The sequence below is a fragment of the Thalassophryne amazonica genome, chromosome 17, assembly GCF_902500255.1.
Source record: "Thalassophryne amazonica chromosome 17, fThaAma1.1, whole genome shotgun sequence".
Taxonomy (NCBI): Eukaryota; Metazoa; Chordata; class Actinopteri; order Batrachoidiformes; family Batrachoididae; genus Thalassophryne; species Thalassophryne amazonica.
Window position 1 is genome coordinate 60,425,714 of NC_047119.1, and position 15,896 is coordinate 60,441,609.

Here is a 15,896-nt window from a genome sequence, read left to right on the forward strand (position 1 = left end):
GTTTTCTGCACAGGTACGAGCTGCCCCCCAACACACACACCGGCTGTGCATCCAGGAGCTGTAAACGCCACCGAGCAGCAAATCCTCAGTGCTCAGATGACTCAAGTAAATATCGGTGTTGGCACTTTATGAACTTCAACAGTGGAGGAATGATCGACGTGAAGGGCGAGAAGAACCAGCCGAGCAGCCTTCACCCCCCCAAACACACACAGCAATAAGTTTCCTTGTCTGCATGACCTAACAGACAAAGAGCGCATGACAGAGAGGGAGACAGAGACAAAAAACACACACACAAAAAAAATAACGACAGATGAGTCCTCTTAGTTAGCCAACAACAAATTCAACGCTGATTCAACGCTTGTCGGGTGGTGGTGGGGGGTTGTAGTCCTCATCACGTTCATGCAGAGTTTCTTCACGTGCCGAGTCGAGTCGCTTTTTGCTCCTGCGTCTCGCCGCCTCTTCCTCCTCCAGTTGGATGAAGGTGGTCCACGGCAAAGTTTGGCGAAGGACATATTGCGCTTAGAATTAATTGGTCACTAATATTGTGTGTGTTTGTGTGTGAGTGAGAGACAAATACAGCAAAGAGGCTGGTGTGTGAGGAAGTGAAACTTCTTCTTTTTTTTCTTTTTTTTTAGGTAAGTGGTGGGAAAGAATCGGAGCAAACTTCCTCATGCTGACAACGGCAGGGAAGAATGCAGTGTGTGTGTGTGTGTGTGTGTGAGAGAGAGAGAGTGAGTGAGTGAGAGAGAGAGACAATGAGTGTATGTGCGTGCATGTTTGCGTGTGTTTTCACAGGCCATTGCTATTGCGGTGTGTAAGGGGAGGTTTGGAGAGCTCCACCACGCCGCCGGCCCTGCTTTTCCCGATCACTTTGGGTGCACGACGCAGCAGCTTCTGGGCTTCTGTGAACGCTTCCGTCAGCTCCTTCTTCCACTGCACGAACTCCGGATCACTCTAAGTGCAGAAACAAAAAGCCACGCAGTCACAGACTCTGATAGCAGCTGTGCACGTTTTCCTTATATGTGTGCAAATACAGTAGTGTTCAGAATAATAGTAGTGCTATGTGACTAAAAAGATTAATCCAGGTTTTGAGTATATTTGTTATTGTTACATGGGAAACAAGGTACCAGTAGATTCACACATATCCAACAAGACCAAGCATTCATGATATGCACACTCTTAAGGCTATGAAATTGGGCTACTAGTAAAAAAAAAAAGTAGAAAAGCAGCTGTTCACAATAATAGTAGTGTGGCATTCAGTCAGTGAGTTTGTCAATTTTGTGGAACAAACAGGTGTGAATCAGGTGTCGCCTATTTAAGGATGAAGCCAGCACTTGTTGAACATGCTTTTCTCTTTGAAAGCCTGAGAAAAATGGGACGTTCAAGACATTGTTCAGAAGAACAGCGTAGTTTGATTAAAAAGTTGATTGGAGAGGGGAAAACTTATACGCAGGTGCAAAACATTATAGGCTGTTCATCTACAATGATCTCCAATGCTTTAAAATGGAAAAAAAAAAAAAAAAAAAAAAAAAAAAGAGAGACGCGTGGAAGAAAACGGAAAACAACCATCAAAACGGATAGAAGAATAACCAGAATGGCAAAGGCTCACCCATTGATCAGCTCCAGGATGATCAAAGACAGTCTGGAGTTACCTGTAAGTGCTGTGGCAGTTAGAAGACGCCTGTGTGAAGCTAATTTATTTGAAAGAATCCCCCACAAAGTCCCTCTGTTAAATAAAAGACGTGCAGAAGAGGTTATAATTTGCCAAAGAACACATCAACTGGCCTAAAGAGAAATGGAGGAATATTTTGTGGACTGATGAGAGTAAAATTGTTCTTTTTGGGTCCAAGGGCCGTAGACAGTTTGTGAGACGAGACAACCCCCAAACTCTGAATTCAAGCCACAGTTCACAGTGAAGACAGTGAAGCATGGTGGTGCAAGCATCATGATATGGGCATGTTTCTCCTACTATGGTGTTGGGCCTATATATCGCATACCAGGTGTCATGGATCAGTTTGGATATGTCAAAATACTTGAAGAGTTCATGTTGCCTTATGCTGAAGAGGACATGCCCTTGAAATGGGTGTTTCAACAAGACAATGACCCCACTAGTAAACTAGTAAACCAGCAAAATCTTGGTTCCAAACCAACAAAATTAATGCCTCGCAGATGTGAAGAAATCATGAAAAACTGTGGTTATACAACTAAATACTAGTTTAGTGATTCACAGGATTGCTAAAAAAGCAGTTTGAACATAATGGTTTTGAGTTTTGTAGCGTCAACAGCAGATGCTACTATTATTGTGAACACCCCCCTTTTCTACTTTTTTTTTTTAACTAATAGCCCAATTTCATATGCTTGGTCTTGTTGGATTTGTGAGAATCTACTGAATGTACTGGTACCTTGTTTCCCATGTAACAATAAGAAATATACTCAAAACCTGGATTAATCATTTTAGTCACATAGCACTACTATTATTCTGAACACTACTGTATGTGATGTGATGTAGCCAAGTAGTTCTTCCTTCCCTGGCGTGTGAATTCATGCACATAACAAACCCAAAATCTAATCACCTCATGCATTCCAAAGGGTATATTCCTTTGGTGTAAGTTTCAAGTGGAATACTATACACGACGTATGCACGTGCGCAGTGACACAGAACACGTGGCAGGGTTGTCCTACCTCACACTGCAGTACAAACTGCTTCCCTCCTTTGATGCGCAGCAGGATGCATTTCTTGTCTTTAATCTGCGTTTCTTCCACGGTCACAATCTGCTCCATTGTCAGCAAGTTTTGCTGTGGAAAACAATCGACCAATAACAAATGAGCAAAAGTAGACACAGCCAAGCAGAAGCAGGTGATGCACCTTCAGGAGTAAGATGACGACCAACGCCAATCAGGAAGAAAAACACTTCATATGGGCAAAGCTGACGTCAAAGGCAGCCAAATGTTTTTATGTGGGTGGTGGTGGGTGAGTCTTTCTTCGAGATCAGCGATCAAAGCTCTCTGGCAAATACTCTTTTGTGATGATACGGTATTTTCCAGACTATAAGATGGCACAGTCTACACTCATGACAACCGAACGCTGCTCCTGTACACTGATCTAAATGAGGAGGAGGGTGCAGTTTCCAAAGGCCCCGCCCCTACTCAGAGCTCAACCTGGTTGCACTTTGTGGGAAATCACCAACCACAGCAGAGGAGGGTGGTCAGGAAAAGGACAATTGGTTGCTTTAAAAAGTTTACTTACACTTAGCTCGGTACTGAAGTGCATCCAGGCTTGTCTCATGATGTATTTGTCTGTTCACTGGCGATAAGGAGGCACTTTAATCAAAAGTTCTTTTTGCCTCAAACAGTAACAGCCATTCTCCAAACATTAATGAGGTTAAAGTGGTTATTAAAACGTAAATAACACAAGTGAACAGAACATATAAAAACAGAGCCGGGGTTTTAATGAGGCAGAACGCCGTGTAGTTACATTTCTGTACCCAATAACAGCAAGAAGGTGAACATTAATGACTTTGCGGATGGAACTTCTGGCTGCATGAAGCAGTGGTACCATGTTTAACACAAAACAAAAATGTGACTTTTTTCTTCTTCAGGATAAATTTCTTTTCAGAGATGCAAATAATACTCCAGTGCGACATATAGTACAAATAACCTAACAATGTTATGTTTTTTGTTGCAGAGAAGTTGCTCTTATCAGACTCATGGACAGTTGGACAGATGAACAGGAAGATTCCTACATACTCCTGAAATTATTTATGTATAAATTGAGTCCATTTATCATTTAAATAATGAAATGATGGAAGCTGAATTTCAGTCTTTTTTGAAGAGTTGCAGATCACTCTGGTGATTGATTCTGGCACAGTCTCAAAGGGGGCTCAATATGGGCCAGATATAAATAACAAGCACAGACACAGCTACTGAAAACCTGCTCTGGGCCAGCAGCTGGTTTTTGCAACTCATGGTTCGAGGTGAAAGAAGAGACAAGAAGACCCTCAAAAGAATCAGGTTCTGACACCGGTTCGATGAATTTGTATGACCTGTTCAAACAAAATACAAAACAAACATCAGGCGGCACGGTGGATGAGTGGTTCGCACTGTTGCCTCACAGCAAGAAGGTTGTGGAACCTGGTCCTTGCTGTGTGGAGTTGGCATATTCTCCCCAGTTTCACATGGGTCCTCCCACTTACAAAGATGTGGGTTGGGTGAATTGGAAACAAACTATTAATAAATAAGCAACAAAATGTCACAGAGACTTTATTCAACTTCCTGAAACTACTGACAGTCACCTCTCATTTCAGTCCCTGTTGTCAACTATCCATGCCTTACAGCTAGTGCTAGACCCCAGAGGTGGTCACGTGGGGCTGTGTGTGTGTCTCTTCACCTGCCGCTCCAACAGGCCCATTCAGAGTCACTCTGTTCATGAGTTAGATTGATTCCCACAGCCACTAAACCCCAATTAATGCTAAAAAACAACCAAACAAACAAAAACAGTCCTATCAGCCTGAAAGCGTTGTTTCTTTAGTCCGACAGACACCACACACACACACACACAACATGGACGTGCTATCCCCCCCCTCACATACATGCGGTGGTCACTGGGCTTTGGCCGAAGTAAAGGTTCGCCACTGTTTTTGACTATTTGGGGGAGTTAGATGGTCTGCAAGAATTTATTTTTATTCGTTAAATTGTCTTTGGTCTAAAAAATGTTTGTGAAACACTGGTCTAAAGCAACCGAGGTGACCTCTCAGCGGATTAGCGATCAATAAATCCAAGGCAATCATTCGATACAACTGATGCAAATCCAATAAGGATATTGTTTTTGGCATGTGTGTATATTCTTTAAACATGACAAAAAATACAAAAATATGATAGCGCACCTTTGTCGAGCAAACACAAAGCAGGAATCACAACCCTCAGGGCCAACATGCCACATCAGCACTCAATCAGCAGGTGCATTTGAGGGTTTGAGACAACTTATGACACAGATTGTGACAAACAAAGGCCTCGCATACAGCTCTGGGGATATAACCGCCATCTGTGATAACACGGCGCTTTTATTACAAAGCACAGTTTATCTTTGGACCTTGGCAAAGACACCGCCAGGACGAAACTCATAAGTGCTTTCTGCTGTGAATTACAGCCTGATCAATGACGGCGGCAAAGCTGAAGTTCAGATTGGAAGGCCACATTCAGCTTCACACTGTCTGTGAAATCGCATCATTTTCAACTGCCTCCTGCCGCCACCTTTATTGCGTCCCCCAAGGACGTAATAAAATCTCCTGCGTTTATTTATTTGTCTGTCTGTCTGATAGCAGGATTACGTCAAAACTACTGCACGAAATTTGACTAAATTTTCACCACATATAGATATTAGGCCACGGACGACCAAATTAAATTTTGGAGTTGATCTGGATCCGGATTCCGGATCAAGTTTCACTTTATATAGGCTATGAAGGATTACTTTTAGCAGGATTACGTCAAAACTACTTCACGGATTCTCACCAAATTTGCACCACGAATACATATTAGGCCATGGAAGACTCCATTCAATTTTGAAGGTGATCTGGGTCCAGAGGTTGAGCAGGGTCACATGACCGAATTAAGCAACTGTCCCATTAAACTCACCAGACTCAGTCTCTTGTTTCAATGCCTTTTAAAATGGCATGCTTCAAGCTTTATACAAGTTTTAAATTATGTTAATAGGCCTACTATAACCTGAATTAAGATTAATAATTTCCACAATGTTTTTTTTGTGTGAATTTTATGGTCATATTTGGTGTGTGTATTTCCAGAGAGCCGCAGTAAACAGTCTCACATTTCCTCATGCAACTGAGCTGAGAGGTTCGTTTCAGAGCAGGAGAGCAGAGAAAAAAAACCACGCCTGCTGCTTTACCATTGGTGGAACGCCACAACATGAGCCAATCAGGATCATCAACCCACATGGTGGTGTCTCTGAGGTCTTTCTGGGCAAAACGCCATCAAAAGCAGACAAACTATCACTGCCTCCTGCTGGACAGAACCAGGAATGGCAAAATGAGATTATTCCAATGCACAAAAATACATGTGTAACAAGTCAGATAATCAGGCACTCAAAATTAATTATATCCATTTATGATTTTGCTGTTGTTTTTGATTTGTTTATTTTAATCAATTTAGCTTTGCAAAAGGGACTATATGACTTGTTCAGAAACACTTTTTTTTTGCAATGCTTTATTTTGTGGTTTACCGCAGTCCAGCACTAGGGATCTTCAACTGGTTCACCCATTTTGCCATCTCTTCACTGGCTACCTGCCTCTGCGAGGTCGGATTTTAAGGTTCTGTTACTGACCTATAAAACTGTTCACGGACTGGCACCTCCCTACCTGGCGGAGTTGGTTAAGCCCTACGTACCAGCTCGGGCCCTGCGTTCTCAGGGTCTGGGACTTCATTGTGTTCCCAGCGTGAGAAAAAAAAAGTTTGCCTGTCACAGAGCATTTTCGTATTGTGCCCCTGCCCTGTGGAACGATCTCCCGATCCACATAAGGCAGTCCGACAGTGTCGAGACTTTTAAATCTATACTCAAGACGCACCTTTTATCCCTGTTTTATCATTAGTATTTTATGTATGTTATTATGGTATTATATATACATATATATATATATATATATATTTTATTTTTTTTACTTTTTTATGGGGTTTTTTTTAGATGAAGTTTTTATCTTTTAATTCTTTATTTTATTGTCTGTGTTGCTGTGTGAAGTGCCTTGACATGATTTTACTATGAATTGGTGCTATGCAAATTAATAACTTTGATATAATTTGTCTTTCATTATAACTTTTACACTTATGTTTATATCGTGATATATACCGTTACCGTGAAGGGATTCAATTTATGATATGAATTTTAAGTTATATCGCCCAGCCCTAATTGGCTGACATCCAGAAATCTGATTGCTCTTGTTACCTACATGTAATGAATTACAGAACCTCTTTACATATTAACAGGAAAGCAACCCTCATGTTCTCTGCACATTTTGGTCATTATTTCAGTCCAGAACTGCTGATGATCCTACATTAAATTTTTCTGTTCATATTCTGGTCACTACCTCACAGCAACTGGCTGCAAGCCCAAAGGTCAGTGCATGAAAATGCAAACTATGGCAATCAGAATTTTCAATGCTGCCCACTTCTGAATAATAGGTTGCAATAGCAGTAATAGCCCAGCTTTAATATTTACCTTCCACTGTTCATTTTTAACATTAAATATGTTTGGTTATGCAACGACTTCTTGAACATCTTGCAGAGGTTACTGTCTTTTCACTGTGAAATGAATCATCACAAATATCCCACGTTGCAAATGAAAATGTTAAATTATTCAGATCACTGAGTGTGACCTGGCCCAACACGACTCCATGAACACACGAGCAGAACATGTTATTCCCATTTCCTGAGCTACTGCGGTAAGCACATCATGCCAGCTATCTGGTTAGCTAGCTCAACTTGGGCATTTTCAAACGGCGGTACAGCCTGAAACTGGTTACTGGCCCATGCTTAGGCAGTAAGCAACACAAACTGACCAGTGTTCTGCAGGCTAAAGCAGCGTAAATATTTGCACTGCCCCTGAACACTGAGTCTAATAACTGTGATGTCACACACTGGGATGAATAATCACTGCCCCCTAAGGAGAGAAGCAAACTGCAGAGACTGAAGCAACGAGTGGAACTACAGCTGGACAAAGCAAACTGGGACATCAAGGACACAACAGGGACTTGGGTATAACTCACCACATCACTATGCTTTTTAAAAGGTCTTAGCCGCCTCTCCTTCAGTGTGGAGTCGAGAGACAAACAGAGACAACGTTCAACCACTGACAAACACATGAACAGCAGCAGCACCTCAACTACAGACAGGTGCATGTGAAACGGACACGTTAAAGAAAACACTGACCATGTTAGCATACACGGTCACATTAATGGTGGCTAACGCTGACCAGAATTAATGTTAACCTTTAGTATGAACCGTGGGTACATTTTTTATTCCATACAGCCCATCATTAGTCAAATATACTTGTCAGTGTAACAATGTCCCACAAAAACGGATGTGCTGAGAACCTTCTTCAGCGTGCACCCTGTGTCATTTGTTTGCTGTGTGGCAGCACTCACCCGTGACTCCCCCTCCCCTCTCCATTCCACGCGATTGGGGAAAAGGTAGAAGTATCGGCGCTGCCACTGGGTGAGGAAGGGATTACCCAGCTTCAGCATGTAGCCGTGCATGATACAGTCTTTTCCCAGGGCGTAGTCTGCAGATGGACAAACAACGTTAGCATGTCAACCAGAGTACTGCATATACCAGAACACCGCAGGCAAATGAATAAATACATTGTAATGTCTTCAGTTCAGACCTCTCAGTGGCTTTACAGATATAATTTGGTGTTTTTTTTATTACCCTCCTCATGACCGAGCTGCTTGTTCTTAGCCCGCTTGCGTGCTTCGTTCTTGTCTGTGTCCGAGTTGACCGCCTCGTAGACCGTCTCTGCAACCTCCTGCTGCCAGCGCTCTGATATAACCAGGGGGAAGTTCTTGTATAGCTCCTGGTCACTGTCCAGCAGCTGAAGGACAAACAGATACCTCACATCGTCGGCAAACATGGACCTGACATTTATTGCGGCTTTTGTGAGTCACTTTGTGTCTGTGACAGTGAGGACGAAGGTGTTGCACCCGGATGCACGTGTCCAAGTGCCCATTTCTGAACTGTTCCAACTGACTTGTATTTGTTAGATAACAGAGACGTCTCTGTCCTCAGTGTGAACTCAGCATAGTCTTGATTTTCAAGAAACTACACTAATAATATGACTGGCCTGGATGCAGCTGCGGTGCTCTGAGGACACTAGGGATGGGTATTGTTAAGATTTTATCGATATTGACACCATTATCAAGTCCGCTTATCGATCCAATTCCTTATCGATTCCCTTATCGATATCTCTTGTGAATTTTCTGTGTACTAAAAGTAGGCTTTACAGGTTTTCTATGTCAACAACATTTTATTGAGTCTTAAAGTAAATAAATATGAAGTCTTGAGAGGATACCAAGGCACTCATCTGATAAAAAAAGTTAAAATGCCTTTATTTTATGGGCAAATCATAATTAAAAACATGCACTTCGACGCGTTTCGGCTAGAAGCCTTCGTCAGGAAGTGAACACTCTCATTCTGACACAGGTCTGATTAAAAACCTCAAAATGGGTGGGTTAACAGGTGTGAACAATTGGATCATCAATTAACCAATGACATGAAGCAGAGCAAGTCCTGATAAATATTCAGCTGGGAGATGGCCTGGGAGTACAGGGAGCTATGAGCATACTTTTTCATGTACAACTAAAGATGTGTTAAAAAGGTAAACCGTCATAAACCAAGTCCCAATGCAGATCTGGACTGGACCTGCTGTAGTCGACACTTACAAAAACTCCACTCTCTCTGCATTTGTATATTAGTTCATTTTTAGACAGAAGAGGCTGTTTTATGGCAGGAACTACAGTATTTAGTTGTTTATGCATCATTACATCTATCATAGTGCCATTACTACTTTACAACATTTATTCAGATTATGTCTCCTGGACTAATGACATGTATCGTCTGAAGAACTGAACAGTTTTGTCATATTCCTCTACACTGGAGTGTCATTAAAAAAAATGAATGTTGCTGGACTTTAAACCATCTGGCTAATGCAGGCTGCTCCTCTAACCTTCATGTGCCATTAACACGCCATAAAAATGTGATTTAAATCTATAAATGTGTGTTTCCAAACCACATACAACAACTACGTGGGCAGAACCAAGTGGTCAACACGACCCTCTTCTCCATCTGCATGGCTGAAAGCATGTCTCGTCTGAGTCACACCGACTGCAGGCTTCTGCAAATCAAATCAAGTCTCACAGCATATATGTACCGCATTTTTTGAGGTATGTCTTTTTTTTTTTTTTTTTTTTAAACACTAGGCTTTGGAGGTCCAATTAATTTTACTCTAGTATTACTTTTTATACTGAAAAAAATCACGTGTTTGTTAATAACAACAATAACAACTACAACGGATCCAGAAAGCATTCACAGTGCTTCAGTTTTTCCACATTTTATGTTATAGCCTTATTCCAAAATGGATTAAATTCATTTTAGCCCTCAAAATTCTACTCACAACACCCCATAATGACAACATAAAGTTTTTCTCTTTTTTTTTTGCAAATTTATTAAAAATAAAAATAACTAAGAACTCACATGTACATAAGTATTCACTCCCTTTGCTCAATACTTTGTTGATGCACCTTTGGCAACAATTATAGCTTCAAGTCATCTTGAATGTGATGCCACAAGCTTGGTGCACCTATCTTTGGGCAATTTTGCCCATTCCTCTTTGCAGCACCTCTCAAGCTCCATCAGGCTGGATGGGGAGCGTCGGTACACAGCCATTATCAGATCTCTCCAGAGATGTTCAATTCAGAGTTGTCCTGAAGCCACTCCTTTGATATCTTGGCTGTGTGTTTAGGGTCATTGTCCTGCTGAAAGATGAGCCATCGCCCCAGCCTGAGGTCAAGAGTGCTCTGGAGCAGGTTTTCATCCGGGATGTCTCTGTACATTGCTGAATTCATCCTTCCTTCAATCCTGACTAGTCTCCCAGTTCCTGCCACTGAAAAACATCCCCACAGCATGATGCTGCCACCACCATGTGTCATGGATGGTATTGGCTAGGTGATGAGCGGTGCCTGGTTTCCTCCAAAAATGACGCCTGCCATTCACGCCAAAGAGTTCAACCTCTGTCTCATCAAACCAGAGAATTTTGTTTCTCGTGGTTTGAGATTCCTTCAGGTACCTTTTGGCAAACTCCAGGCAGGCTGTCAATTCCACTGCCATCTCTGCTAAACATCTCTATGCCTCCACTGGAATATCATCTGGGCACACCCTGTCTGTCCACTCTTCATCATTGGAGGATTTGCACTTGCAAGGTCCAAATAATGTGATCGATCAAAATCACAAATTTTGTCCCCTTTAAAGATGTTGGAATATTTATTTTCCTTCGTGCAAATCTTCGTGTGGCATCATTGTCTGACAGTTCATTGAAATCAATGGCATAGGAGGAGTTACATTTGCAAGAATCATGGACAGCCAGACAGAGTGATGCCTGTATATTAGCCCCTCCCTCTTTTTTCAGGGATATAACTGTTGTTTTGACAGGAAGCAACTCTTAAAAGTCTGATGAAAATCCACGACTTAATTACCTTTGCAACAATGTGCAAGATTATGGAATTTTCATACTTTGCCAATAACTAAAACCTGGAACTGTTTTTCCTGACTGAACAGCATGTCTGCAACTGATTTTATATTTAATGCCAAGAGTGTTCCAGTGTGAAGAAGGGGTGGGTAGATGCACAAGCGTGGCCAGTATTACGCTCCTTGGAATGCGCACACCTCCAAAAATTTCACTAAATTGTCTGATTTCTTCACAAAAATCACCCGTTTGTAGACAGACAGTGCCAGATCCAGGAGTCTGAAGGGGGGGAGTTGGATTTGCAAACGAGCAAGATGTGACAAAGGGGGGAGGGGGCTACTCCACCAGAAGTTTTTGAATTTTTAGGGGCCATTTTCCTGCATTTTGGTGCATATTTTACCACGAAATACACCACACAGAAAATAAACTTTATAACCTGTTTTCTAAAATTTGAGCTTGTATTGTACAATCTTGAATGTGATGCTATGACATTATGATGAAAAGTAATGTTTGAAACATTTGAGGGGTGTTCATGACTGCTGGTGAGGGAAAAATTTTTGACTAAAACTTTTTTGGCGTTGGACGAATTGTGCAGCAAAGTGGTACAATGTGAGCGCCAAAGGGGTAAAGTTCTCTAGGTGGGTCCAGGGGCATGCTCCCCAACATTTTTTTTTTTTTAAATGGTGCATTTTGGTGCATTGTGGTAGATTCTTGACATACAATTCTTACTTTCGCACTTAGAAAAAAATCAGTGTTCTCAGTTATATCTGAACAAAATATGATCCTAGAAACTGATTTTTGTTCTAAGTTAAAAAGTGCAGTGTACCAATTTTTTTATGGTACCACCATAACCCAATACATCATACTATATGGCATCCAAATAATCAGTTTAAATACATGAAATAATAAAAGCTTCAGATCAATGATTTTCTACATCAAAATATGACAAAGTTAACTATGATTTGTACATATTTTCCTTTCCTGCCAATAATGCAAACTTTCTCTGAATAGTTACCAGCTTCAGTTAGCATAAATTGCAGATGATTCAGTTTGTTTGTAAATTTAAACTAAAAATAAATTAGCTAAATGGATACTACATGAAACTTATTAGAGTATCTGACTTCAGTTCACTCTGATATATTCAGTATCTATTCACAGTTTAGTTTTTCTATAAAATCATATTTTAATCAATAATAGTAAACTGAATTAAATGTGAATGTAAAATTTTCACATATTATATTTTAGTTTATAACTTAACCTTATGCAGCAACTGCCAGCACCACAGAAGGTTTTTAATGTCAAAATTCAATTCAAATGTATGTATGTAGGACTCAAGCTTGTTGGGTGGTCATCTCGTGTTGATTTTTTTCCTCTCTTGGTCTCATTGTTTTGCTATTAATTCAGCATATTTTTGGGCTATGTGGTCTTTTTCCAATAGATTTAACATTTGACTAGAACGTTAACAGTCGTTATCATTTGAATGTGTTTCAGTGACTTTCTCACCCACTCAGATAACAGCGTTCTGTGGAAAGTGTGATAGAGGGAAAAAGATGAGACAATTTTCTCACGTCGACAACGCAACAGTGTATCGTTTATTTTGTGTCTCAGGTTCAAAAACACACTGACTTCAAAAACCAGCTCGGCACCGCGGCCCATCAAAAACACAGCAGTCCCGACGTGAAAATATCAAAGAGACCGCCGTCTCTGTAGCTCTGAATGTGACACATAATGCCTCAGCGCATCGTTAAAATCACAACACCAACACTAACCACAAATGAGAACCTATGAATTATGTCCACAATTGTTACATTTTGAATTCCGTCTGCCACACGTCACCCCAAAATTCACCATTATTGGGGCGGGCGAATAATCCGGGTGCAGCAGCGACTCTGCACCAGAGCATCGGACGCACTGCGGCGTAAAGCCCCAGTAAGAAAACACGAGGTCTCCCCACGGAGGACAGGCAAGCACCGTGGGTCTGACCAGGTCCAGGTTGGCTGGCTTGACGTAGTCCACTGAAATGGTTTCGGCTTTACTGCACATGTTGACCACAAAATCTTTTTGTTTTGTTTTTTTACCGTCTCCATTCTATTTCTATTATGAAACGTCTTATTAATTATATTAATTGTAGTGGTTTTACCTTTGATTACTACAGAGAAAATAAATTCCAAATTAGTAGTAGTAGTAGTGAAAAGCAGGGGTGGTGGCCAAGTGGTTAATGTGCTTGGTTTCAGTTCGGAAGGTTCTGGGTTCAAATCCCACCCCTGCCACATTTCTCCATGTAATGTGGAGTTGCGTCAGGAAGGGCATCCGGCATAAAACCTGTGCCAAATCAACATGCAGATCCACCTTGGATTTGCTGTGGCGACCCCGAGTGCAAACGAGAGCAGCCGAAGGGACTTACTTAGTAGTGAAAAGCACACGGCACAGGGAGTTGATATCTCGAACCACAAAGTGTCCAGATGCTTCATTATCACTGAGTGGCTTCGATTTCCGACCAATCACAGCTCGTGTAACTAGTTTGTCCGCTTCAGTTTCATTCAGGAAGTGGCGTTCATAGTATTGAGAAATCACATGGAATACTTTGGTTTTCACCAGTAAAAAACAAACAAATAAAAAAAAACGGAATAACGCAATATTCATTTTGACTTTGACGGAAGACCGTCATAAAACGGACAACTAGCACCCCTGGGTGTTCTCCCATGCCCCCACCCCTATCTGCCTCTAAGATCTGTTCCACCTTGTGCACAGCTGTTGTACTGCAAGCTCTCAAACTGACATTATTGTCATGCAACTATGACCAGCGCACACTGACAACATTATCACAGGTAAGACATGGAAGCATCAAGAAAAACATTGTGAAAACTCATTTTTTGTTGTTTGATGCAATGTGTTGGGGTCATGTAAATAATTTTAGGGTGTGTGTTTAATCAAAAACATAAAGGCTGGCGGGGGGTGGGGGTGGTGGCATTCTAACATGAGGATCATCACCCTGACAACAATCTGTTGAATTTTGTAGAAGTTATCACCCCTAAAGTTCTGCTAGTTAGAGCAAAACAACAAAGATTAAGACTCAGAACATCTAAAATAAAAAGGATAAAGGACACATCACATTCCAATGATCATATCTGTGGTGCAACTAAACAACAAATGTAGCATACGGACATGTCTGTCTGTGTCACCTTGATGCCCTTGGTGTCTTCCTCATCAAAAGAGCCTATGTCAAATGCATCTGCAGCATTCACCTCTCCCCTGGGAGGGATTAAAGGAGGCGAGTACTGAGGGAGGAACACAGACACAGAGAGAGATGACAGATTTCAGTGGGGTAAAAAAAAAAAAAAAAAAAAAAAAAGATAAATGGGAGAGAAGGAAAAGATGAAAAAGCACAAAAATGGAGAAGCAGAAGAGTATAACAAGGCAACAATCCCATAGCGCTGCTTCACTGAAATGATGGGGTAACCATAGCAACTGTAACTGTAGTGGACTACTGTAGATCTATCCAGAGTCACTTCAAAGCAAGAGGCACAACTTGACCTGATCAGCTGCATAAGTCATTTCAGACTTTGATCTCAATGGAAGATGCAATACTTTCAAAACATTCACATACAATGAGACAAATGAGTATTTGATACACTGTTGATTTTGCAGGTTTTCCCACCTACAAAGAATGGAGAGGTCTGTAAGTTCTATCGTAGGTACACTTCAACTGTGAGACAGAATCAAAAAAACAAATAAAAGAATTCAGAAAATCACATTGTATGATTTTTAAATAATAAATTGGCATTTTATTGTATGAAATAAGTATTTGATACAATAGAAAACAGACCTTAATATTTGGTATAGAAATCTTTGTTTGCAATTACAGAGGGCAGACGTTTCCTGTCCTGTTCTTGACCAAGTTTTCACACGCTGCAGCAGGGATTTTGGTCCACTCCTCCATACAGATCGTCTCCAGATCTTTGAGGTTTTGAGTTTCAGCTCCCTCCAAAGATTTTCTTTTGAGTTCAGGTCTGGAGACTGGCTCGGCCACTCCAGGACCTTGAAATGCTTTTTACGGAGTCCCTCCTTAGTTGCCCTGACTGTGTGTTTCAGGTCACTGTCATGCTAGAAGACCCAGCCACGACCCATCTTCAATGCTGTAAATTGTTTAATTCTTGTAATGTAAATTGTTTAATTCTTATAGTCGGTCAGGGACTACAGATTGAAATTAGCCCATGGCTATAATATGACATATTTACACTTTAGGTGTTCATTAATATGTGTTGTCCCTTTTAAATAAAGGTAATGTGTATATACTCGTATGTATGTATGTATATATGGGGTGGGCGTTTATAAGCTTTGCTTCTGCTCACCCCCTTTTTGGTCACACATGTCACTGTGGAATTGTCTTGTATATCAGTTTTTGTTATTGACGAGTTGTGTGCCAAATAAATAAGTTCAGTAAAGTTCAATAAAGTTCAACCTGACCTGAAAAAAAAAAAAACCCTAACCTAAATAAATGAAATGAAATGCTCTGACTGAGGGAAGGAGGTTGTCTGCCAAAAACCTCGCAATACATGACCCCATCCATCCTCCCTTCAATACAGTGCAGTCGTCCTGTCCCCTTTGCAGAAGAGCACCTCCAAAAAATGATGTTTCCACCCCCACCGTTCACAGT

At 41.1% G+C, this 15,896-nt stretch overlaps 1 protein-coding gene across 1 annotated transcript in view; it reads right to left on the reverse strand.

The window, feature by feature from the left end:
* Positions 1-706: 706 nt before the first annotated feature.
* Positions 707-15,896, reverse strand: part of grk3 (G protein-coupled receptor kinase 3) — a 184,566-nt gene continuing 169,376 nt past the window's right edge. The window contains exons 17-21 of the mRNA XM_034193073.1: positions 14,422-14,517; positions 8,431-8,593; positions 8,148-8,284; positions 2,683-2,796; positions 707-954 (exon numbers count right to left, since the gene is read on the reverse strand). Coding sequence (XP_034048964.1) covers positions 790-954; positions 2,683-2,796; positions 8,148-8,284; positions 8,431-8,593; positions 14,422-14,517 — 675 coding nt within the window. The 3' untranslated portion in view covers positions 707-789. The remainder of the gene's footprint in view (positions 955-2,682; positions 2,797-8,147; positions 8,285-8,430; positions 8,594-14,421; positions 14,518-15,896) is intronic.